Source organism: Muscardinus avellanarius (genome assembly GCF_963383645.1).
Source record: "Muscardinus avellanarius genome assembly, chromosome: 1".
In the NCBI taxonomy this organism is placed as follows: domain Eukaryota; kingdom Metazoa; phylum Chordata; class Mammalia; order Rodentia; family Gliridae; genus Muscardinus; species Muscardinus avellanarius.
In genome coordinates this window covers 191,582,467-191,608,390 of record NC_137786.1, presented here as the reverse complement: position 1 = coordinate 191,608,390, position 25,924 = coordinate 191,582,467, and the positions used below count along the sequence as shown (strand labels likewise).

Sequence of the window (25,924 nt, the reverse complement as noted above, 5' to 3'; positions counted from 1 at the left end):
GAAATGAAGAATTAAAGATATCAAATTCTTTGACTAGGCTCTAATGGAATTAGTTTATAGAATATATAACTGAAATATTCAGAATAAAATTCACAAGAAGCATTTAAATTAATAATGATTAGGATGATAATTAAAAATATCAAATAATTATTTAATATAGATTTTAGAAACCTTTAATTCTAATAGCATCTGCCTTGGAGATAGACCACCACCAGAGTTAAAATTCTGCCATCTGTATTTACCTTAGGCAAGTTTTATTTTTTAAAGAAACAGTTTTGTGCCTTGGTTTCCTTATCAGTAAACAGGGCTAATAAAATTATCTAGTTCCTGTTAGAGAAAACATATGACCCTTCACTTTCTGTGATTGGCTAATTTCACATAACATAATGTTCTCCAGGTTCTGCCATTTTCCTGCAGATGACATAATTTTGTTCTTTATTGCTGAGTAGAATTCCATTATGTAGATATCCCATAGTTTTGTAATCCATTCATCTGTTGATGGACATCTAGGTTGTTTTCATAATTTGGCTACTATGAATTGTGCTTCTATGAACATATGCATATTTTACTATAGTTCTCTGATTTCTGTCCCTTTGGAAAGATACCCAGGAGTGGTATAGCTGAATCATATGGTGAATCAATTCCTAGTTTTCTGAGGAATTTCCACACTGAGGCCTTGAGAATAAATGAGATTATCCGGGCGTGGTGGCACATGCTTGAAATCCCTGTGCTTGGGAGGCGGAGATAGGAGGAGCAGGTTCGAAGCCAGCTGCGTTGGCTTAAGAGACCCTGTTTCCAAATAAAAAGTATAAAATAGGTCTGGGAGTATAGCCCGGAGGTAGAAGGGCTTCCAGGAACCCCAGTACCACCACCACCAAAACAAATAAAATAAAATAAATGACATTATACATGTAGTATAGCACAGTGATTGGTACGTTCTAAGCATCTAGAGAAAACTGTGTTTTTTCCAGTAATCTCTTCAACATCCATCCATCCATCCACCCACCAATTGATCTATCTTTTTAATGTTTCTCACAACCTAGATGAATTTTATTTTTGCTTTTTAAATGTAATTCATTTTTATTTTTAATATGCCTTTAATGAAACTGGGCATGGTGGTGCATGCTTATAATCCCACCATTTGGGAGGCTGAGACAGGAGGCTCATGGTTCGAGGCCAGCATCAGCTACTTAGTGAGGCCCTTTGCAATTCAGTAAGACCTTGTTTAAAAATAAAGATTAGAGACTTCCGGGAAGATGGCGATGGAGAAAAGCGGGGCTTATGAGCCCTGCTAACAACCAATCTCTATGACTACAAAATCAGCGCCTTTCATAGTCAGAAAACACCATCAGCAGAGAAACAAAAAATGTAATTACAAGGGACAGAGAAAAAGAGGGCTGGAAAAATGAGACATCAGAAAGAAACCAGATCGCAGTGCTGTGGCTGGAGCCGCGGCGTGGAGCAGCGGGCGCCATCTTTCCCTGCAGCACCAGGCCCCAAAGAGGAGGGAGCTCAGAATGGAGCTTAGAGCCACAGAGGAGATACGCTGGCCTCACGGTTGAGGACGCAGCAGCAGCGCCTTACTGCTGGCGGCAGCGGCGAGTTCACCGGACGGCTCCAGACCAATGCACTCAACAGCCCACCAGGCTCCAGAGAGGAGCGGCAGACAGCAAGCCAATGTGAGCCGCTGCGGGACAGCCAGGCGGGATTCAGCAGATTTTTTTGGCGCAAGGAGCATCTAAAGCTCCCAGTGGCTGATTCAGCACACCCTGCAGGGATTCAGAGTGGAGTGCAAAACCAGAGAAGAAATACGCCAACTTCACGGCCGAGGGCATGGCAGCGACGCCATATTGTCACCGGCGGCAGCAGCAGCGAATACACCGAGTCCACTACAGCTCCATCGGCGCCCTCAAAATGGTGAGTCAAATTGCGGCCCCTAGAGAAGAAATCCCAGTACAGTACTCCCAGGGAATTGACCCAGTGGGGGAGTGGTGGTGGCAGAGATATCACACCATAGGAGAACGCCCAACCTGGTACCCATGGTCTAAAGCAGCCTCGATTGACACCCTGGGTCTGAGACTCTGCAATACAACCTAGTAAAGGAGTAGTGGGGACTGAGATACCACAGACCCAAGATCCAGAGCACCTTAAGTGAAGTTATAGTGACCCAAGGGAAGAACTCAGAGAAGGCACAAACTTCCGAAATCATGGGAAAGAGGAATAACAATGGAGCAATGAATGCCCACAACCCCACAACATCAGAACCCGATAAAACAGAAAATCAGAGATTTCTAGAAGATCAAATCAGGAAAATAACTGTAGAAATAATAGAGGTGCTTTGAAAAGAACTCAGAGAGAGCCAAAAAGAGATAAAGGATGCAATTAATAAAGTAAAGGCCTCAATTCAAAGCACAAACAACCGATTAGAACACATGGAGAACAGAATCTCGCTCTTAGAAGATGATCATTCCAAAAATGAACGCATAGTTTCTAATCTAGGAAAAATATCCAACAGCAGGAATCTGATATTGAAGAAATATGGGCCCATTTTAAGAGAGCTAACCTAAGAATAATTGGAATAGAGGAGGGAAAAGAAAGTGAAACCAAAGGGATCAACAATCTCTTCAAGGAAGCAATAGCAGAAAATTTTCCAAACATAGAGCAAGAGGTCGATACACAGGTCCAGGAAACGTATAGAACTCCCTTTAGACAGGATCAGAGAAGAGGATCCCCACGCCACATAATTGTCAAAATGATCAATGTGGAAGCCAAGCAGAGAATCTTAAAGGCAACAAAAACAAAGGGCCAAGGGACATTCAGAGGCAAACCAATTAGAATCACTCCAGACTTCCCAAACCAAGTCATGAAAGCCAGAAGGGCTTGGAGTAACATATTCCAAACTCTGAAAGAAAACAACTTCCAGCCAAAAACTTCCTACCCAGCAAAACTTTCTATCAAATTAGATGGAGAAATAAGAAGCTTCCATGACAAACAGAAACTGAAGGAATTTATGTCTTCAAAACCAGCGCTAGAGAAAATACTCAAAGAGATTAACTACAAAGAAGAAATAGGTAACACACACAAGAACCAGAGAAACAAGAGTTTCCATCCAACAGACAACTAAGATTGGTTATCTGTGGAGATTCATTATTTATGTTAGTCTTTTGCCTATCTCTAAATTGTATTGTTTGCTTTTATTGTTGCTAATTTTTAGGATTTCTAGTTGGAATATTAATATACCTTCAGATATAGCATTTGGAAATATTTTATCCCATTCTATCAGTAACTTTTAATTCTGTTTACATTGTCTTTGGATTACAATATTTTTTTTAATTTTTAGGGAGTTTGTTTACCCTTCTGTTGCCTGTGCCATTGAAATCATATCCAAGAAATCACTGCCAATTTCAATGTTGTTAGGTTTAATGACCCAGATTTTCTTCTAAAAGTTTATAGTCTTAAGATTTATATTTAGGTCCTTTATCTATTTTGACTTAATATTTGTATATGGTGTTATGTAAGGGTCCAATTTTATTTTTTTTCATGTAATTATTATTTTTCAACAATATTTAGTTAAAAGATTATTATTTCCTCCACCAAATGTTCGTGGAAACCTTGTCAAAAATAATTTGACAATATATGGAAGAATTTATCTCTAGGCTTGTATATAACTCCAATGGTTTATATATCTGCCTTTATAACAGTACTATACTGTTTCAATTATTGTAGCTTTATATGGTTTGAAATCAGAAAATATACATCTTCTAGCTTTGTTCTTTTTCAAGATCATTTTGGGTATCTAGAGTCCATATTCCACATTAGGATAGATTTTTTTCTGAAAAATAAGTAAACAAATGTATGATAGTTTCACCTAAAAAAAAAGAAAAAATATTCTCTGGTAAGAAAGAAAGCAAAAAGAAATATTGAAATGTTATCTTTAAGTCACCAAAAGCTTGGTATCAGACAAATGAAACTGTTATGTGAGATTATCATTGTTAATTTTGGATAAATTGCTATAATACTAGATGTCAACCACTAAGCCAAGCATGGGAAGGAGGGATGGGGAGGGAATGGGGTGGGGATTGGGTAGGGGCTAATTGGGCGATGTGTGCATATATGTCTACAAAAGTTATTTTTTATCCCATTATAATGTATGAATACAGTGTACCAATAAAAATAAATAAATTAAAAAAATAAATATTAAAAAGTAGGACTGGGGGATGTAGCTTGGAGGTAGAATGCCCCTGGGTTCCATCTCCAGTATCACACAAAAAAATGCTTTTATTGGTTCGTTATAGTCTCACATCATAATGTAAATTATGTTGTCAGTGGCATACATACACACAGCTCTTGGTAGGCTCCCCCCACCTTTTCACCTCCCCCTTCCTTCATTTAAAATAAAATATGAATTTAATGTCCCTGGCCATGTGAAAAGTGTAGACACTCCCAGAAAACTGTATCAAACTGTATAGAGATATAGAAGCTTTATTTTATTTTATTTAAATTTATTTATTTATTTATTTATTTATTTATTTATTTTTATTGGTGCACTGTATTCATACATCATAGTGGGATACAAACTTTTGTAGACATACATGCACACATCGCCCAGTCAGCCCCCACCCTATCCCCACCCCATTCCCTTCCCATCCCTCCTTCCTATGCTTGGCTTAGTGGTTGACATCTAGTATTATAGCAATTTATCCAAAATTAAAAATGATTATCTCACATAACAGTTTCATTTGTCTGATACCAAGCTTTTGATGACTTAAAGATAACATTTCAATATTTCTTTTTGCTTTCTTTCTTACTAGAGAATATTTTTTCTTTTTTTTTAGGTGAAACTATCATACATTTGTTTACTTATTTTTCAGAAAAAAATCTATCCTAATGTGGAATATGGACTCTAGATACCCAAAATGATCTTGAAAAAGAACAAAGCTAGAAGATGTATATTTTCTGATTTCAAACCATATAAAGCTACAATAATTGAAACAGTATAGTACTGTTATAAAGGCAGATATATAAACCATTGGAGTTATATACAAGCCTAGAGATAAATTCTTCCATATATTGTCAAATTATTTTTGACAAGGTTTCCACGAACATTTGGTGGAGGAAATAATAATCTTTTAACTAAATATTGTTGAAAAATAATAATTACATGAAAAAAAATAAAATTGGACCCTTACATAACACCATATACAAATATTAAGTCAAAATAGATAAAGGACCTAAATATAAATCTTAAGACTATAAACTTTTAGAAGAAAATCTGGGTCATTAAACCTAACAACATTGAAATTGGCAGTGATTTCTTGGATATGATTTCAATGGCACAGGCAACAGAAGGGTAAACAAACTCCCTAAAAATTAAAAAAAATATTGTAATCCAAAGACAATGTAAACAGAATTAAAAGTTACTGATAGAATGGGATAAAATATTTCCAAATGCTATATCTGAAGGTATATTAATATTCCAACTAGAAATCCTAAAAATTAGCAACAATAAAAGCAAACAATACAATTTAGAGATAGGCAAAAGACTAACATAAATAATGAATCTCCACAGATAACCAATCTTAGTTGTCTGTTGGATGGAAACTCTTGTTTCTCTGGTTCTTGTGTGTGTTACCTATTTCTTCTTTGTAGTTAATCTCTTTGAGTATTTTCTCTAGCGCTGGTTTTGAAGACATAAATTCCTTCAGTTTCTGTTTGTCATGGAAGCTTCTTATTTCTCCATCTAATTTGATAGAAAGTTTTGCTGGGTAGGAAGTTTTTGGCTGGAAGTTGTTTTCTTTCAGAGTTTGGAATATGTTACTCCAAGCCCTTCTGGCTTTCATGACTTGGTTTGGGAAGTCTGGAGTGATTCTAATTGGTTTGCCTCTGAATGTCCCTTGGCCCTTTGTTTTTGTTGCCTTTAAGATTCTCTGCTTGGCTTCCACATTGATCATTTTGACAATTATGTGGCGTGGGGATCCTCTTCTCTGATCCTGTCTAAAGGGAGTTCTATACGTTTCCTGGACCTGTGTATCGACCTCTTGCTCTATGTTTGGAAAATTTTCTGCTATTGCTTCCTTGAAGAGATTGTTGATCCCTTTGGTTTCACTTTCTTTTCCCTCCTCTATTCCAATTATTCTTAGGTTAGCTCTCTTAAAATGGGCCCATATTTCTTCAATATCAGATTCCTGCTGTTGGATATTTTTCCTAGATTAGAAACTATGCGTTCATTTTTGGAATGATCATCTTCTAAGAGCGAGATTCTGTTCTCCATGTGTTCTAATCGGTTGTTTGTGCTTTGAATTGAGGCCTTTACTTTATTAATTGCATCCTTTATCTCTTTTTGGCTCTCTCTGAGTTCTTTTCAAAGCACCTCTATTATTTCTACAGTTATTTTCCTGATTTGATCTTCTAGAAATCTCTGATTTTCTGTTTTATCGGGTTCTGATGTTGTGGGGTTGTGGGCATTCATTGCTCCATTGTTATTCCTCTTTCCCATGATTTCGGAAGTTTGTGCCTTCTCTGAGTTCTTCTCTTGGGTCACTATGACTTCACTTAAGGTGTTCTGTTAAGTAGTATCTCAGACCCCACTACTCCTTTACTGGGTTGTATCACAGAGTCTCCTACCCAGAGAGTCGATAGAGGCTGCTTTAGACTGTGGGGGGTGCCAGGTTGGGAGTTCTCCTATGGTGTGATATCTCTGCCACCGCCCCTTCCCCACTGGGTCAAGTCCCAGGGAGTACAGTACTGGGATTTCTCCTCTGTGGCCCGCAATTTGACTCACTGTTCTTGAGTACGCAGATGTAGCTGTACTGGATTCGGTGAATTCTCTGCTGCTGCCGCCGGTGGCAATATGGTGCCGCTGCCACGCCCTCGGCCATGAGGCTGGTGTTTTTCTTCTTGGTTTTGATTTCCACTCTGAATCCCTGCAGCGTGTGCTGAGCTCAGCCACTGGGAGCTTTAGATGCTCTCTGCTCGGAGAAATCCCGCCTGGCTGTTCCGCAGTGGCTCACCTCGGCTTGCTGTAGCCGTCCCGTGAATTCACCGGTGCCTCCGGCATTATGGCGCTGCTGCCGCATCTGCCGCGTCCTCCAGCATGAGGCCGGTTATCTCCTGTGGCTCTGTTCTCAGTCCACTTTCTCTCTGGAGCCTGGTGATTTTTTGTTTCACTGGTGATGGTGTTTTCTGGCTATGAAAGGCGCTGATTTTGTGGTAATGGAGATTTGTTGTTAGCGGGGCTCTTAAGCCCCGCTTTTCTCGGTCGTCATCTTCCTGGAAGTCTTCTCTGCTTTTGATTTAGCTACCAAGTCTATACATTGTGTTCATCTTTTTTTTCTTGGATAAAAAAGATTCATTTTTTTTTCATCCAAGTTCATTTTTTTCCCTAATAAAGTGGAAGATTAGAGAAAGAGGAATGCAGTGCACGACTGAATGTCCACTTCAGATTTATATAGAATGAAAGCAAACATTTTGAGGAATGAAATATCAGATTGTCAGTGTCTGAATTTGTATTCTGAGGCTCAAGCTCAAAAACCCTATATATACTGTTGACAGAACCTAATTCATTCTATTTCTTTGGTGCAGTGCTTTCTCCCCTTCTAAATTAGTTCATTTGGGCATTAGATAATCATAACTGATATATATTTTTTAGAACAGAGCTATTAAGTAAGAGTGGATTATTAGGCATTAACTATATGATATGCCTTTCTCATATGAAGAACATTATTTGCTTAGTGCATTGGCACATGCCAGAAATCTCAGTATTTGGGAGGCTGAGACAGGAGGATCTCAGGTTGGAGCAATTTAGCATGACTTTCACCAACCTAGTGAGACCCTGTTCCAAAATATGAAAATTAGTCTGGTGGTATAGCATGGGAGTAGAGTGCCCCTAGTAAAAAAAAAAAAAAAAAAAAAAAAAAAAAAAAAAAAAAAAAAAAAAAAGAAGAGAAAAGAAAGATGGCAGTTGGGTATGGTGATGCATGCTTGCAATTCCAGTACTTGGGAGGCTAAGATAGAAGGACTGCAGATTTGTAACCAGCTTCAGCTACTTAGTGAGGCGCTCTACAACTTAGTGAGACCCTGTTTCAAAATAAAAAATAAAAAATTAGGTTTGGGGATATAGCTTGGAGGTAGAAAGTCCCTGAGTTCAATTCTCAGTAAAACACACACACACACACACACACACACACACACACACACACACACACACGAAAGATGATATTAATTATTGATGAAAGGAAAAATCTCTAAGTGGGGAGTATTTTGAGAATCAGAACGGATTTTTGGATATAATATTGAAAGGAATGATATAAATGTGTCTTTAATTATGAATTAGATGCAAAACAAATTACTCTCCTAAGAAAGCAGTTAAAATGCAGTTTGTTTCAGGCATCATGATATTGATGATATTTTTTCTGTTTGGTCCCAGGAATCTGAGAAAATGGAAGGAAAGTCTGGCATAACTTTGTTGAATTTTCATTGCTTCAGTATTAACTCAGCTTTGGGTTACTGAGATAACTGATCATAAGCCAAGTTGGTCAGAAAGTTTTTACAAGAATTCCAGATGCTGGATGTATCAAAATAGTTGAGAATATGTGTCCTATCCTTGGTTATTTTTCTAAATTTAAGTAGAGGTAGTAAGTCAAGTTTTTTAGGTGAATACAGGCCAGTATAGAAAACAAAAATAAACAATAGCTTTTTTCTTTTAAGGAAAAATTAATTAAGACAAAACCTTCTGAGGTTTGGCAGCATCTGTTATTTTCAATCTTAAAAGGTTTCTAGACTGGAAAACAATCTCTGGAAGCAAGGTCTTTATGATAGTAACTGCTGATATACACTTAGCATTATGGGTCCAAGTGACAGTAATATAATTTGTAGTCCTTTGTACTGTGTCTGGAAAGTTGTAGTGCTCTTATTGATATTTGTATTCATTTTTCATGAATTGGCTTTTCTTGTTTTTCATTTTTACTTGTTGCAAGACTAATAAATCTATTGTAAAATAACATAAACATTGCATCATAGCACTCACTATTAAAATGCACTTCTTTTTTGGGAAAGCCAGATAGATGTGCTTACTCTGCGGAGAGATTTAGATTTGATTTTTTGTTTTCTTCATGGTAATTATGTTTGCACTTTGCTGATCACTAGTTGTGCATTATTACAATGGAAGGTGACAATTTGATTGTCTTCAATTGGAGAAACAAGTAATTTTATATTCACTAAGCTGTCAGGTAACACTAACTCACAGTACTAAGAGCTCCTGGCAATGCGGCTTGGCACCTATATTTAACTGCTTTGATGCTTGTGTAACCTCTGCTGAATCAGAAATACTTTGCCTGCTGGAAATGGTTTTCAGGGCTGTACAATGAGGTTTTCATTAAGTAGACAAACTGAAAATGAACTGTAAAGCCATGGTTGTTTCCTTCCTCCCCTTTTCCTTTCCTCTCCTCTTTCCCCTCACCATCCTCTCCTCTCTCCCTCCTCCTTCTCTCCCAATTCTGGTCCTTCGCTGAGAGGAACCTGAAATTTACCCCTTATTTAATTACATGAAAGAAGTGGAATGTAGATAGCTTTATTTGGCTGAAGAAGAACCTCAGAGATGATCTTTTTTTACATAATTTTGTACAGCTTTACCATGTGTGAACTTACAGTTTTGAAACAATCTCTATAGTATCAATTTTAATTTTTCTCTTTTTTTCTGGCAACATTAAACAGAGTCTAAATATAGGTAGTAATAGAAAGTATATGTTGACAACTTCCTATTATTTTTCTCTGAGAACTTACTGTTCTGGTTTATGATTTTTATTAATAATTAGGGAAGATATTCTATAATTAGACTTCCATATGAGTAGATCGATTTCTGGCTGACAAAGACATGCTTACTGTTCACTTTGAAAATTATGGTTCTCATTTAACATAAAGAGATTCAAAGTGAACCTATACAAGTAAATTCATTATACTATTATTTTAAATACTTTCTTTTTACTCAAGCCACATACAGGTCTTTCAGTTGATCTGCAAAGTAATTGAGCTGATTAAAATTCTCTAAGTTAGTCTATATTTATAGTAGCCACTGTTCGGTTTTACTCTTATTGTAAGCCACTGATTTTTATATTCTGGTCTAGGCTTTCCAAAGGGAAAAAAAATCTCCAAAAGGTATTGGTAGATAAACTGTGAGAAAACTCAACATTATTTCTGTCAAGCAAAAAGTATAGAGGTTATATGGAGTCAAGTTGTTTTGATCCCAGGAAGAAACTGGATACTCAGGGACAAATGTAATAATTATAGGTTTTCCATAGGCAGTCAGTCAGCAGGCCAGTGGAAAGGGTGGTTGCCTGACTCTTCCAGGGGATGCTAACCAATTAGACAGAGATGGTTACGTGATGTAACATTATCAGGAGAAACAATTCATGAGTCAAAGCATTCCAAGACATATGAGCTCTAGTCCAAAGAACAGTCTTAAGCTATATAAAGTGACAGCAATATTGTCAGCTAAATATAAACTCCAGAAACACAAACTTTGATGACTTGAGAAGAATCTGTTCCAGGTAGTCCTTGTTTTGTAAGAACTTCAGAGCACTTTTGGAGACAAGTTTGGTGGTTTGGTGTGAAAAATTGGAAGCCATAGGAGAGTCAAAATGAAATAATTTACAGCCTCTTCTTAGACATACTTCAAAGAGATTCAAGTGTATTTTATTTGCCCATCTCAGTTGATTTGACAGCTAACTTAAATCAGTGGGTTTTCTTCTAACAGGTATAGTCTTTGTTTCCTACTACATATACTCTAAAAGAGCTGCTCTAAACTCTAGAAGACTGAATACAATTGCTTTCTTTTCCCTAGAATTTTCTCAATTACTTATTAAACAGGTGAAAGAGAAAGAAACATCTGGCAAAACCCCAGGGACATCTGGAGGTAGAACAGAGAAGAGATGTGGTAGTTCTGTATAAAATACAATACAGAGATCAATAACTGCCCTTTGGCTTTACCAGAGTAAAGCAAGAAAGTTTTAAAAGGAATGCCTTCATTTTATAATGTTTAGAATTGGGGTTCTCCTTGTAACTCTCTCTCAAGATACCTAAATGTGGGAATTTGAACTACAGGAAGAGGATTTTAAAATAATTCTTTGCCCTGTGCTGGGTGGACTGGCATTCTTGTAAGGGTTCCTGGGTATTGTGCATTTTGGCAGCTGAACATATCTGTTACTCATGCTCCTTAAAATGAGAGGCACTGTGTTATATTTTGGAAAATTAGTTGTTTATTTCTCAGAATTAAATCAAGTACAGCATTAAATTAACAGTGAATTATCTGACTGAAATAAGTCTACCTTGGAAGCCTGGGTCTGGGCAGCAAAAATAAATGTGAATGTTGGCCTGAACTTTTAATTTTTATGTAAGTAAACCAAGTGTTAAAAATGTTGCTTTATGTTAAGAACAGGATTTCTTTGACTAAATGTAACATATCTAAAAAGTGAATGTTGTTTGATAATACTCATAAAAGTAACACAAATGTTTTTATGAATAAAGTTAAATAAACTGTTTCAATGAATTCAATGGCTCTATTGGACTGTCCCAAATGATAGTTTTGAGAGATGGGTTCTTTCTAAGTAATATACAAAACATAATTTTGGGTAACAGGGCCTCATGAAAAAGCTTAAAGTTGCTTAAAAATCATTCCAAATTTTATACAATATGAATCTTTTTATTTTTTATCTTATTTATTTATTTTTTTTTGGTGGTACTTGGGGTGGAACCCAGAGGCTTTCTACCTCTGGGCTATACTCCCAGACCTATTTTTTTTTTTTTTTATATTTGACTTGGAAACAGGGTCTCACTAAGTTGCTGAGAGCTTCACTAATTAGCTGAGGCTGGCTTTGAACCTGTGCGCTCCTCCTGTCTCAGCCTCCTAAGCACGGGGATTACAAGCGTGCGCCACCACGCCCGGCTATATATATGAATCTTTTTTAAAAAATGACATAAAATCAGAAAGTTTCTAGATAATATAGTGTTCTTAAATAGAGAACTTAATGTATAGATATCTAACATTCTCACTATTTATAAAACGCTTTGGAACAATTAATTTTGATTTCTTGATTAAGGAAAGCAAGTAAACTTATTGAAGTGGTTTGCAATGGCCTATACATTATATTTTCTTTCTTTCTTTCTTTCTTTTTTTTTTTTTTTGGTGGTACTGGGGTTCCTGGAAGCCCTTCTACCTCCGGGCTACACTCCTAGACCTATTTTTACATTCTTTTATTTGGAAACAGGGTCTGCTAAGCCAGCACACGCGGCTGACTTCGAACCTGCGCGATCCTCCTGTCTCTGCCTCCCAAGCACGGGGATTACAAGCGTGCGCCTCCACGCCCGGCTCTATACATTGTATTTTATACTGGGAGACTGGAGTAGAATAATTATCACCTTTTCAGAGGCATTCCTACTGACATCCTAGAGAACATTATCAATTACTGGAGGTCTTATCTCTAGCAATCCCATTCCCCAATGTCCTAAACCCAAAAGTACTCCCCAATGGCCTGGTATCTTGAGAATTCACTTGATCTCTTGGACAGAGACATTTCAAACTCAGGGAACATATGATGGGGATTTAGTTTTATATGTCCCAAAGATATTTAATCCTCCTTGGAGGTTTTACTTGATAATAACCATGCCCCAGAAAACCATCTTGTTTAACCAATGTGATAAGTTGACAATGTAGTTTTTCTCTCTGATTATAATGTACTCTGTGTAGTCAATACACTGGTACCATGTGAGTGTAATTTCCTCTTTTATTTTATCTCCAATGCACTGTATTATAAATAAACAGTTAAAAAAAACACCAAACAAATCTGTTGCATCTCCTTTTAAGATTGTACCACTGTAGACACTTGTTCTAGTAAAGTAGAATTGGGCGCATTTGATTGCATTTAAATTTTTCATGCTTCAGCAGTTTGGCTGGGAGCACAGTAAAGAAAAATCCCATGAGCGAGGATAGTTTAGAATAATAGAACTTGATTTTGTGTATTATAGCGGCAACATTTGCGCTGCTTTAGTTAGGGTTGTGTCAGCACTTCCATTATAAACCCCTGTTTTCAGGGGGTATAACTAGGAAGATTTTTTTAATACAAATTAAAAAAACAATTCATTTGAATGATTTTTAAGTTATAATAGTGCAAAAATAAAACAAAGTAAAGTCACATAGAAATTGACCATTTTCATGAGGATTTTTATTTTCTTTTGCTTATTAGTTGTATATGGCAGAAACTAGGGTTAGGTGCTATTCAAATACATTGGAGGGGTAAAAATTTTTGTAATGGAAAATTGACAAAAGCATTTAAAATAAATATAAGCATTACACATGTTTAAAATATTAATTAACAAGTCATATTTGATTTGCGAATTTCTAAAGAATAGTCGTGATGATACAGTGGTTATAGTAAAGGTATTACCAAAAGTCAGTGTCTGCAGTTTCTAGAATACATTTTAATTGGTCTAGTAAAATGTCTTAAAAAGGAAAGCCAAATAAAGGAAATAAATTAGGATGTAATCAGTAAATTGAAGGGTTATGTAATAAATAATTGTGTACAAAATCAGTAAATCAAATCTAATAATTAGCAAATCTAACATTTATTTAATAACTGTGCATTCATTTGTGCACATTTTACTTTAAAATTTTTCTAAAACCAAACTACCCCCTTGAACAAGACAAAACTACATCATTAGAGGCAACAATAAAAAATAACCTGAAAGCAGCCCAGTACTTTTATCCAAAATAAATGCTCAAGGAAATACCTTGCCAAAAGAACAAAATCATCTTTTTCTCTAAAAAAAATATATTTAAGGACTACCATAAACACAAGAAATTGGGTAATATATAGAAAGATATTCTTGGAACCAAACATGTTAATTCCTTGGAAAAGGGAAGGGAATTCAAAGTTAAGCATGCCTTCCTTGCTTCTTAACCATTCTTGTCCTTACTCCCCCTTCTCTTTCCCCAACGATGGTGTGAACTGAGGATGAACAGTCAGTTTCAATATTACTTTTCTTGGCAGCCTATCTTTTATTTGCAACCTTGATACACATTTGTATTTGTAGGTGCAAATTAAAGACAAATGATGTGATGCTATAAATAGGTAGCTTTCCTGAATGGTCACTGGAGGAATCACCAGAAGACTGTTGATGAAGTAGAGGTGAAGCCTTTCCTCACTAATTGTATTCAGCGTGTAATTTCTAAACTTCCCCCTGAATTTTGATTTTCAATTAACACTCCCCATTTGAAGATAATTTTCTATTTAATGTAATTGCAGGAAATAATTTATTGGCTGATTAAGACTGAGGACCCAGCCTTCCTTAAGAAAACATTCTAACAAACCAGCCTTTAAACTCAACTCATAACTTTGGACAAATTTAGGCTATTTTTACAGCTGCATGGTTGTGTTTAATTAGGATTGTGGACTATTGTTCACTGGTGCAGTTTATACTTGATTATTCATAATAGACTATTTTCATTTTGGGTTTTCTGTCATCATTTATGCTAAAGCAAGAATCATAGATGTTGCTATTAGAAGGAGTTACTTAACTTTATAATAAGAGGCCGCTTGTTGGGGGAGCTAAAACTACTTTGAGTTTTGGATTTTGACTTTTAGTTATATTTAATTGTTTTAAGAAACAGCAGTAAATTTATTCTTTTGCTTTTAATGTGAATGGTTATATTATCAGTGACTACCATCTGAACTATTAAAACCCTCTTGTTCCACATTATGATGTGAGACTATATTGCACCAAAAAAATAGAAATAAAATAAATGCAAGTGTAAAAACAATAAAAATTAAACCCTCATATTTGTGGAAAGCTGTTGATAAATGTGCAGAATTCTTAAGATTGGCCTGCTTTTACTATAGCATTTATGGTACCTATAAAATAAACTCTTTAGTAATTTGTATATGCAACAAAATTCTTTGGTTACCATTTTTCATAAGTGTGTGTTCATTTGTACACTTGTTGGTATGATAGAAATTGCTGAATAATATATTAATTTCATTCTTTTATATAGTACTCTTTAAAATACATAACATCTTTCCCTTCAAAGAAAATATAGGCATCCTTCTGCACTCTTTTCCCCATTTGATTTTCTAGTATCAAGTCTAATAGATGAATATTTTATTATTTGTAGAATGATTATTATAAGTAGGTATCAGCATTTTAATATGTTTCAAAGCACTTCAAAAGCCTGTAATACTTTTATTTAGAACTGTGCATAATTAGATTAGCTGATCTTATATTAATTTTTTTTCACTGTAGGATACTAAATCTGAGCCCCCTCATTAATTGTGAGAAATTTAGCATTAGCTGTTAAATCCTATGTGAAACATGGGCTGCTACATAAAAACTACTGTTTAAATTGGAATTAACTTAATTATTTTTCTTTGCACTTGATATTTCCTTCACTGCAATATTCATGAAAGCATGTGACAGATTTGTAAATTTAACTGTTAATCTCAGATTTCTAGACCCTTTAATCAGTATTTATTTGTCTGTAGAAACAGTACTAGCAAGTTAATGATTTGCTAATTTGAAAAATGCTCATGTGGTTTCCTATGTTAACTGATTTGTGCATTTTTAAAAAATGGTATGAAATCAATTAATGTTAAAGAGTAATTAAGGTGGAGATTTTATTCCTTTCATTACACAGCAATTTTAGAGCTAGAGATACAATAAACTAAAAACAACCTAAAGTTCTAGAAAAATTATTTTTTCTGTCAAGTTATAAACTTTTAGTGATTTTATTACTAACTATTTTGCAAAGAAATTCATTTTGATAAAGTTATATTTTAAAACTCTTAAAATTCTATTTGATTGATCATAGCTTTTGATTACATATGAAAACACAGAATGAAACCTTGTCATGCTGAATAAAGTCAATTTTTATTTGTGGATACATAAATGAATGTTCAATATTGATTTTGGAGATTAAAAATATTTTTCATAGGTGCCGGGCATGGTGGTGCACACTTGTAATCCCAGCGCTTGGGAGGTGGAGACAGGAGGATCGCACAAGTTTGAAGCCAGCTGCGCTGGCTTGAGACCCTGTTTCCAAATAAAAAAAATATAAAAATAGGTCTGGGAGTGTAGCCCGGAGGTAGAAGGGTTTCAAGGAACCCCAGTACCACCAAAAAAAGTATATTTTTTATAGTAGGTGTTTTACTATTTCATAGTAAATTCCTTAAATTTTACATGTATTTTCTAACATAAAAGATATATAATTATTTCAGATACTCAAATATTACAAATTGCCTTGAGACTAATCTAACATTATGAACCACTCAATCAATAAGTCACTTAAAAGCTAAATTGCAATAGTTAAAAGCATCTTAAAGATCTTTAGAAAAACTTTAGATTGGCCCTAAGTAGTGTGAGGCCTAGCACTCATAATGCAAAGTATAAGCTAAGCTGTGTGGATCAGATTTGCTTAGGACTTTCATCATGGATTATTTAGTTATTATATTTTTCTAAAGAGATGTCTTTTGTTCCTTCTTTATGTAGGAGAAATTTGGATATTTTTGCTCTCAAATTATCTTGCAAACTGATTCATTTGCCAGCTCATTCACTCATTATTTTCATTGCTAATCATCAACCTAATTACTTGCAAGAGGCTTATAATCTAGTTGGAAAAACTGGGAGGAAATATATACACATACATATACTCTAAATCACAGAAACTTATTCTATAAAAATTTCAGTTGTGGATTAGAGAAAAAATATGCAGCAATTACTGGGAAGAGATTTGCTGAGTTAAAAGCAAAGAATGAAAGTGGACTATACGCCAAGAGTTCTTTATTAGTGGTTTAGAGTAGACCTTAGTTAAGACCTTTTTTTTTCCCTCTCTGAGTTAGTAAAATGCAATTGACAGCTTATTCTTTTGCTGTTGACAGCCCTTTGAATTCAGTATTTTTCTTTTTCTGCAGAAGAATGTCTTCCAAGCAAGCCACCTCTCCATTTGCCTGTGCAGCTGATGGAGAGGAAGCGATGACCCAGGATTTGACCTCAAGGGAGAAGGAAGAGGGCAGTGATCAACATGTGGCCTCCCATCTGCCTCTGCACCCCATAATGCACAACAAACCTCACTCTGAGGAGCTACCAACACTTGTCAATACCATTCAACAAGATGCTGACTGGGACAGCGTTCTGTCATCTCAGCAAAGAATGGTGAGCTTTTAAAGTCTGGTTACTACTACTAAGTATGTCACTTAGTATGTACTCATTATAGACAGGTATTTTAGAGGACTTCAGAATAATTTTAGAGTTATTTGGGTTCAAGTCATGATACAACCACCAGATGTATAGTAACTATTATACTTGCAAAACTTGGGAAAACTTGGAAAATCATTTGTGATTTAATTTATATCTAATTATTAGCTCAATTTGCCAAACGATTCTTGGTTTTTTTTATAGGGATGGATGGGGTTTATTATTTTATTGTCTGAATCCTTGAATTTAAGGTAATACATTTGGTAATCTCACAAAATAGGAATGATCAAATAAAATGTGGTTGTGTAAAAGTTGAAATAGGTAAATATGTCTGTGTGAATGAGGTCATATGATGGCTATGTCTGCAATAAGGAAATGTAGGTATTTGTAATTTTTAATGGTTATTCATGATTTATAATAAAGCTTTTCTCATTTATGTGCCTGCATATTAATTTCAAAAGAGCATTCAAAGCTCCTGAGTATCATTTAATCAGACTGCAAGAGTTTCCTCTAAAAGTAGAAGCAACACATCAAATGCACACAATATACTAGCTTTCCCATATTAACCATCAAAACAGAAACCATGGTATGTGTAATTAATTATCCAATATAAAACAAAGAGATTCAATTTTTAGTATCTATAAGAAACAAAAGCCTTATTATATTTTATTAGAAGTTTTAAGTGTTAAACTGTTTTGAATTTAACTTTTGACTAACCAAAAGTTATTTAGAAATATTTTGAATGGGAAATAAGGAATTTTTATTCTTTAATAAAAATAAGGTAATAAAGTGCCTTTAATACTAAGAACCCATATTATTTAAATTTTTGTTCTCTATTTAGTGTCTTAGAGACTTAATTCAATAGCAAAGATTATAGAGGCAGACTTTTTTTTCAGATGATTTTGCAGACACAGACTGTACTCTGGAGAAGTAGGTGAGAAGTACGGGATTGGAAGATAAATGAAACATTTCTTGACTAATTTTAGTTTTGAAGGCAATCAACATTGTACAATTAGATCCACTGGATGATTTATTTTCCTTGAGTAGAGAGAAGGAAGAAGGTATAATAAGGCAAGACTAAAGTCTGATTTTCTGATTAAACTTAAGTTTTTTTCATTTTACATATCCAAGCAGCATGGGTGAGATAGATATCCAGTCACTCCAGTTACTCACTGGCAAAATAATGGAGCTATATTTGATTTTTATTTCAACAAATATTTATTGAGTACCTTCCATGTGTCAAGCATTCTACTAGATGGTGCTGGCTATAATGTCATGAAAAAACAACAATATACATGATTTACGCCTTTTTGGAGTTGAGAGTCTAGAATAGGGGATAGGATTTAGATGAAAATACATAAAAATAAATATATAATTACAACTGTGATATGTGCTAAGAAGAAAAAGAACTGAACGTTATCAAGAGCATAATGTGGCAGACCTAATTTAGAACAGAAGATTAAGAATGCCCTCTCTTAGCTAAGGATGACAGACATTAGTTAGAGTATAAGGAAAAGTAAAATAGTAGAGGGAATAGCCTTGAAGTATTTGAGGTGAGAAAACTATAACTTAGTTTAAGGAAATATAAGATTCTTTTTTGTGGCTGGAGTGTAGTGAATGAGGATGCAGTGTGGCTGCAGTGGTTGGTGAAATAATCAGGGACTATATTGAACAGGACTTTGTAGATAAAGTCACAGAGGTGAGATTTGATCTAAGTGCAATGGAAATAAAAAGCTTTGGAAGGATTTAAAAATATTTCAAACATTCAATTCTGACTGCAGTACAGTGAATGGATGGAAAGGAGGCAAAAGTGAAAGAAGGAAGATCCATTAGAATTTCTATTTCAGAAATCTAGATGAAAGGTGATAGTGACTTGGATTAGTGTAGAAGAAAGTGGGTGGGGAAAAGGGATAGGTTCAAGATTTATTTTATTTTTATGCCTATTACAGTCATGCACAAATAAAAATAACAACTAAAATATTGTTAGAGTCAGAATAATGCAGTTTGAATTATTTCTTTAGAGGATATTTTACTTATTTTTCTTGGTAAACTTTTGTTTCTTGGCAAGTGCTAAGGTGCTTTGGTGAGTTATTCTCAAACTTTTATGATCTTAAATTTTCTCTGAAAGTAGGCATTAGTAATTTATATTAACTAATTTGCATTAAATGGAATTTATTATAGTACAAAATAGTTTAAAGTTATAAATATTTTATATGTAAGTATGAAAAGAAATAATACTCCTAGAAATGGTTTCAAACTTTCACTTTCTCTTGATATTAAGCTTTGCTTTCCATTGTATCCATTGTGTATTCTGAATGCCTGAAAGCCAAAATATTTTAACTCCTACTCTATAGTATTTCCCAGCTGTGTACTTATATGGTGTAATAAAAGGATTTAACAAATGGGAAATAGCAGCTGCATTTGGAAATCCCCTTTTTTCTCCCTTTTCACTAGATAGATTCAATAATATAAAATAGCTGTAACATCAGACCTCTAGTGACTTACACACCAAGTATCATATCACCAAACAGTTTTTCTTTATTGAAAATAAAAGTGACCAACAAAACAAATTTTATGTTCCTGGGAAGACCTGTAAATACACGCGCGCGCGCGCACACACACACACACACACACACACACACACATATGTATAATATATATATAATATATTATATGGTATATATATAATATATTATATATAATATAATATATTAAATGGTGGTATCCATTTGATGATTGAAAAGTTAGTATATGTAAGAATTCACTCACCTTATCTATGTTGCAATCGCTGCTATTTTCAGTTGGCACTAGTATAGCAATACTTTTTTTGCAGGAGAACATGAACACCATCCACTGAAACATATTTTTGTTCTTTTTACGACTAGCTCATTAGTTGGGAATAAGCACACATGAGTTTTTTCATGAAAAATGTACAGTATATATATTTTAATGTTGAAAGCATAGAGGAACATTTTTGTGGCAATATTTAGTGACTTGAATATGTGTGCAGTGATTTTCTGCTCAAGTTTCAAGTGGAGTAAGGACAGGTGAGCTTATACGTGGTTAGTGAACTTGTCTGCAAATTATATACTTTTATTTTGTGTGTGTGCAAATTACATGTAGTTACTTATATCAGGTGAATGAGTTGAGATTTGCCTGTTATTTAGATCCCTCTATTTCCTTTGCTCTAGAGTTATCATTTAAAGAGGTGTTATTGCCATCATTTGTTGCTCTATAGAGTACCTACTAAGTTTTGTATTGTGAACAGTGGAGATAAGATTCCTACTCTCATGGAACGTAAGGCAATAAGGAAGTCTTAGAGAGTGAAGCAATTTCAGACAATGATAAGTGCTATGAAAAAAAATAGAGAATGTTATCTACAATGACTGTTTTAAACAGGAAGGGAAGGTATTTTATAAGAGTAAGCTAAAATTTGAGCTAAAATCTGAGCTAAAATTTGAATAACAAGAGGAAGCCAACTGTGTAAAGATTTGGGGGAGGACACCTGGGCCCCAGTGTATAGTAAGTACAAAAGCCTTTTGATTGGTGTGTTTGAACAAGAAAAAATCAGAATGTGGCTGGAGAGAGAGAAAGAGAGAGACAGAGACAGAGACAGAAAAGAAAGAGAGGAAGAGAGAGCACAGTATGTGATGAGATCTAGAAGGCAGGCAGCTGATTAATAAAGGATTTGGAAAGCTGTGGCAAGGTGTATGAGCTTTACTTCAAATTTCAAGTATAAGAGGAAACTATTGGAAGATTTTGAAATAGAGAAATAACATGGTTTGATTTGTGGTGGTTTTTTTTTTTTTTTTTGGTGGTACTGGGTTCCTGGAAACCCTTCTACCTTCTACCTCCAGACTACACTTCCAGACCTATTTTATATTTTTATTTGGAAACAGGGTCTCTTAAGCCCACAAGGCTGGCTTTGAAACTGTGTGTCACCTGGGTATTAGTGCAGGTGAGAGTTGGATGAGAAGTGGGAGTCTAAAAGGTCCCCAGAGTTCCAAGAGATTTTGAAGAAGGCACAGTCCACACAGAGGGGAGAAGAAATAGTTTAAGTAGCATACATGTGGGCAGGAACTAAGAAGTGAGGTTGGTGAGACCAAGGAAACGTGACAAGGGAACAGTCATACTCCTGGTCAAGCAATAGTCTTGGGCAAGAGACAGAGCTTTTTATCAAAAGACAACTGTTTATAGCTGACTTTCCTAGTAGGCCATGAGATGTGGGTAAGGCACCAATAGTCTCTCTTATAAAATATACAATATGACAGTAGGACTATAGGTGGGATGTATGCACACTTGCACTTATGCATGCTTATATGAATATGTATTTACACAAAATGGCTAATATGCATCTGGCTTTTAATTACTAGTCTAATTCAGTAGAAAGAACCATATTGGACCTTTAGTCTCAAAATATCTCAACTCTTTACAGGCCTACTTAAATTCCCACAGGTGAGTTTCATCTTCTAGAAAAACTTTAAAATGATGTTCTACTATACAGGAAAGATGTCAATAATGCCCTTTGTTGTAATTTAAAGAAAATAACAATAGAAGTGCTGAGATATTTAGTAAACAGCTATTGGGAACACTGCTTTCTTGCTTGCAAACAATTTCTACTTTCTGCCTCTCTCAGTCCAGTAAAGTTGCTAATCAGCTCTGGAGTGTTTTATGTAGCTCACTTAGAGTCATAAAATTTCTGGTGTGTACTTTGTACCATTTCTGGGAATGAAGCTGTTGTCATTATGTGATAACACAGTCCAGGAATTTTTAGTGAGGATTTAATCTTTAGCCATGCTTTATGTTGTGACAGGCTTTTAGATTTCTCATCTTGTTACCTTTTGAATGATTTAAAAAACTTGAATTGTTGCCAGCTTTTTCTTTGTTTTTTTGGGCAGTGAGAGTTAGTTATTTGAGATAGTAGGCAGCACCCAAATGAAATTAATTTTCTTACTTTCATTTGGGATTGTAATTTAGAAAGCAGAGTGAAACCCAGTAGTTCACCTAGTCCTAACCAGTTTCTAGTTTTAATGTCTAGGTTAAGATTTATATACATCTTTTGTGACACAGGATTGGTATGTGAAGCCCTCAAAATATACATACATTTGCAGGTTTAGACTTCTTGAGAAATTTGGTTACTACTGCTCCTATTTTCAGATTTTAGAAATTCAAGTTCAAACCCAGGTTTCTATTAACTAGTGAAAATGTGTAGTCTTCCCTTGGAGTCATTGAAAAACATTCTCTAGGAAGCCCAGTGGAGGATTTCTCTTTTTCTATTAATTTGAATCTCTTAGCATACCATACTGTTTTTTTCTGTTTTTCAGAAACTTAATAACAGAAATTTGTTTATAATTTGAACTAAAATATAAAAGCATGCTTTATTGCATGGAATTTGGCAAACTTGTGGTGGGTAATGAAATAGAAAACTAGTGTTGCCTAATGTTAACACATTGATAGCCTTTGTGCATACTGTGATTACACACATGGATTCATTTCTGTTATATATTAAAGTGTACTTTTAAAAAAGTTTTCCAAATATGGGCTAAATTAAAAAAAGGATGGCTGATGTGTCTCTTAGAAGTATCTTGATGTTTATGTAAATATGATTAATTTTTTCTTTATTCTTAGTGATAGAATACATCTTTCTAAAGATCCTTTGGGGAAAAGTTTTCTTTCTAACCGAGTATACTATCAAAATCCTTATCAAAAGTAGAAACATTAACAGGCTGGGGAATAGTTGGCTTTTTTCCCCTTGGGCATGAAGGGATCAGGTATGCATGCTGATTAACACACTCCAGTCATTAACATGTGATTATGTGGGCTGCATATTGAGCACCTGCCAAAATATAAAAATCCAGTACTTTGCTACATCTGTGCAAAGACTTGCATTTCTTTTGTATTTTGACAGTTCAAGAAAAATCAGGCCTTTTTTTTTCTTCAGTGTAATAAAATTGTGTATACAGAATGTCTTCAAGGAGATAGGATATGCCATGTTTATTTTTATTTTAATCTTTCAGGCTGTATAAGATCCAGTGATGGGGGTTTGCAGAGTGGTGGCTGTAACATGACTGTCTTAATGAACTCCATAACTGACATTCACCTATGATTTATATAATACCTGCACATTCATGAGGATTAATTTTTTCTGGGATTCAGGCAATATTTTCCTAATTTTCTTCAGTTTTATGTGATACTTTTATGTTTCATAAATATTTGGTTTTTGTTTATTTCACCTCTATGCTGCTAGTATACATCTATCTCAGAGTGTTGTTCTTGTGGTTTGACTTTTCCTGTCTACTATCCATATGTAAATATTTCTGTATGCCAAAAGTATAGCTTGAGGTTTATAGCATTTCTAGGTACAGGAAAATTGATTTGTGATAATTATTTTTAAAAAGACCCGATTATTAATAGAGAATCTGGTTTAATCTACTCTAGCAAAAATGAACAGTTTGAGAACAGTTCTGCCTGCTCCCTTCCTCCTTCCATCCCTCCTTTTCTGCCGTTTTTTCATGTTAGGGATCAAAACCAGGGCCTTGCATGTGTTAGGCAAGTGCTCTACCACTGAGCTACTACCAGCTCCAGTGTTTTTCTTGATGTATTAAAATTTCACTTGAATGTGGAAGACTTTATTTTTTTAGATAAGCCTTTTCTTAAAATTGTTTGGTGTTAATCAGTAGAAGCTTATCTAAGGAAACCAATTTTTTTTATTAAAATGGATTTTCCCAAGCATGTTTGCAGTCTATAGGTGGTTCTCATTAATGTTCACTCTTTTGTACAGAATTCCTTCATGCAATTTCTTCTTGCTAACTTCTGGGTCTATCACTATAATGAATCATACCCGAAATAATGAAATATGTACTTTTTGTGGTAGTGAGGATAGAACCCAGGGGCATTCTACTTCCAAGCTACACCCCTAGCCTTATTTTATTTGTATTTTGAAACTGGGTCTTGCTAGGTTGATGAGAGGCTCACTACTTGTTGAGGCTATCCGTGAACCTGAGATCCTCCTGTCTCAACTTCCCCAATACTGGGATTGCAAGTATGCACCACTATGCCCAGCTTAAAACCTGCACATTTTTAATGGCTCTAAGCAACACGTTATAGAAAGAAAGGCATATAGTATGCAGTCATTTGCATGCTAATTTGAACTTTTCATGATTAGTGTGAGATATGAATCTCAAAGTCCTCCTATATCTATAGGGATAAGATGTTGATGACTATGATAGGCAGCTAGTGCTTTGGGAGGAGAAAGCCAGGATTGTGTTTGCACTTCTTGAGATCTACCTTCTTTGATTTGGAGAGGATTGCTTTCCATAAAATCACCTTTAACATAATACATCCTGCTTGCACTGAATATTCATTGAAATAAGATTGAAAGGGTTGTCTGTGGTTATTGAGTCAACCACCTGCACCAAACAGGAAAGACCCTATTCTGTTCCTTCCACAAACATATTTAATCTTTTTTGAACACTTCTAATGAATATGCCTTAATTACCTTAATATGAAAATGATCCCACTGTTTGATTGTCCTCTGCAATAAAAAAGTTTTTCCTGCTTTCCAAGAGAAATAAAACCTTTTAAAAGATGAACAACTTCAAGTTATTATTTCTTTTGTTAATAGAGTTTTTAATGAGATGGAATATTTATTTTTTATAATATTAATCTTTTAAATATTATTTTGGTAATACTACATTCTTATGACCCCTGGGCATTATATTTCTGGGTGATGCAAATTGAGTTCAATAATATATCTTTGTGTAAACCACGTTGTGAAATCCAAAGTATAAATTGCAAATCTTAGCTAATAAAATTTTACAATCAGGTTGAAATTAGAAATGAATATTTATGTGTTCATTTATCTTTTTTATATTTCATTAGCACCCTATAAATGGAAAACCTTATTTAATAAAATGATTGGAAATTATTTTATAAACTTTTGCTTTCATTATAATTTAAATATGATTTGTTTCCATTGCCAGTACATTGAAAGTACCTTGAATACAATATTCTCAAATTCATCCTAATTCTGAGAAAATATGCCCTCATTCAGGCATCAATAGATGATGGTGTAATGGAAGAGATTCATTTACTTAGAAACACAAAGAAGAATTATAACACGTAGGTGAAAGTTATTTTTATTTAGGAGTTCTTTCCCTAATCACTGAGCTAGTGAGATCAAACTAATGCAATCTATGAACAAAATGAGAAAACTTTTGCTCTTGAATTCAGAGTTAATATTTGGTCTGCAGTTGTATTAATTTATTTTGTAGATATGTAGTAGATATGTAGTAGAAGCATACAGAATATGCTTTCACTTTTTGTTTTGTTCTCTTACTGATATATTTTATTTCTAATTTAGTGATAATTTATTTGTTTTCTGTAATTATAAGGTTAGAGTTTAACTTTTTTAAATAGTGTTCTTTTTGATGAAAAGAATGGATCTTTCCAAGAAATAGATCTTAGTATTTTGGTATTTGTAAATTGAGAGAAAAATAAAAATTCACATTTTATCTTTCCCTTTTCAGAGAGAAAGCATGAGTTCTACAATTGTGATTGAGCCATTAGTTTAAGGCTGTGTTGCCTTCAGTTTAGGATATGCAGAGCTTTCAGACTTTGGGGGCAGCTGATGGCAGAATTAGACTCTTCCTTGCTGCTTTGTGTTAAAATTGGTGACATTTTGTGCCTA

The 25,924-nt window shown here is 34.7% G+C and overlaps 1 protein-coding gene across 8 annotated transcripts in view; it reads left to right on the top strand.

Moving 5' to 3' along the window:
• Positions 1-25,924, top strand: part of SOX6 (SRY-box transcription factor 6) — a gene marked incomplete at both ends in the record, with an annotated part of 599,473 nt that overhangs the window by 227,506 nt on the left and 346,043 nt on the right. For all 8 annotated transcript variants that reach the window (XM_080715779.1, XM_080715784.1, XM_080715780.1 and 5 more), the window contains one exon: positions 16,953-17,193. In XM_080715779.1, coding sequence (XP_080571905.1) covers positions 16,953-17,193 — 241 coding nt within the window. Of the gene's footprint in view, positions 1-16,952; positions 17,194-25,924 lie in introns of those variants that run through there.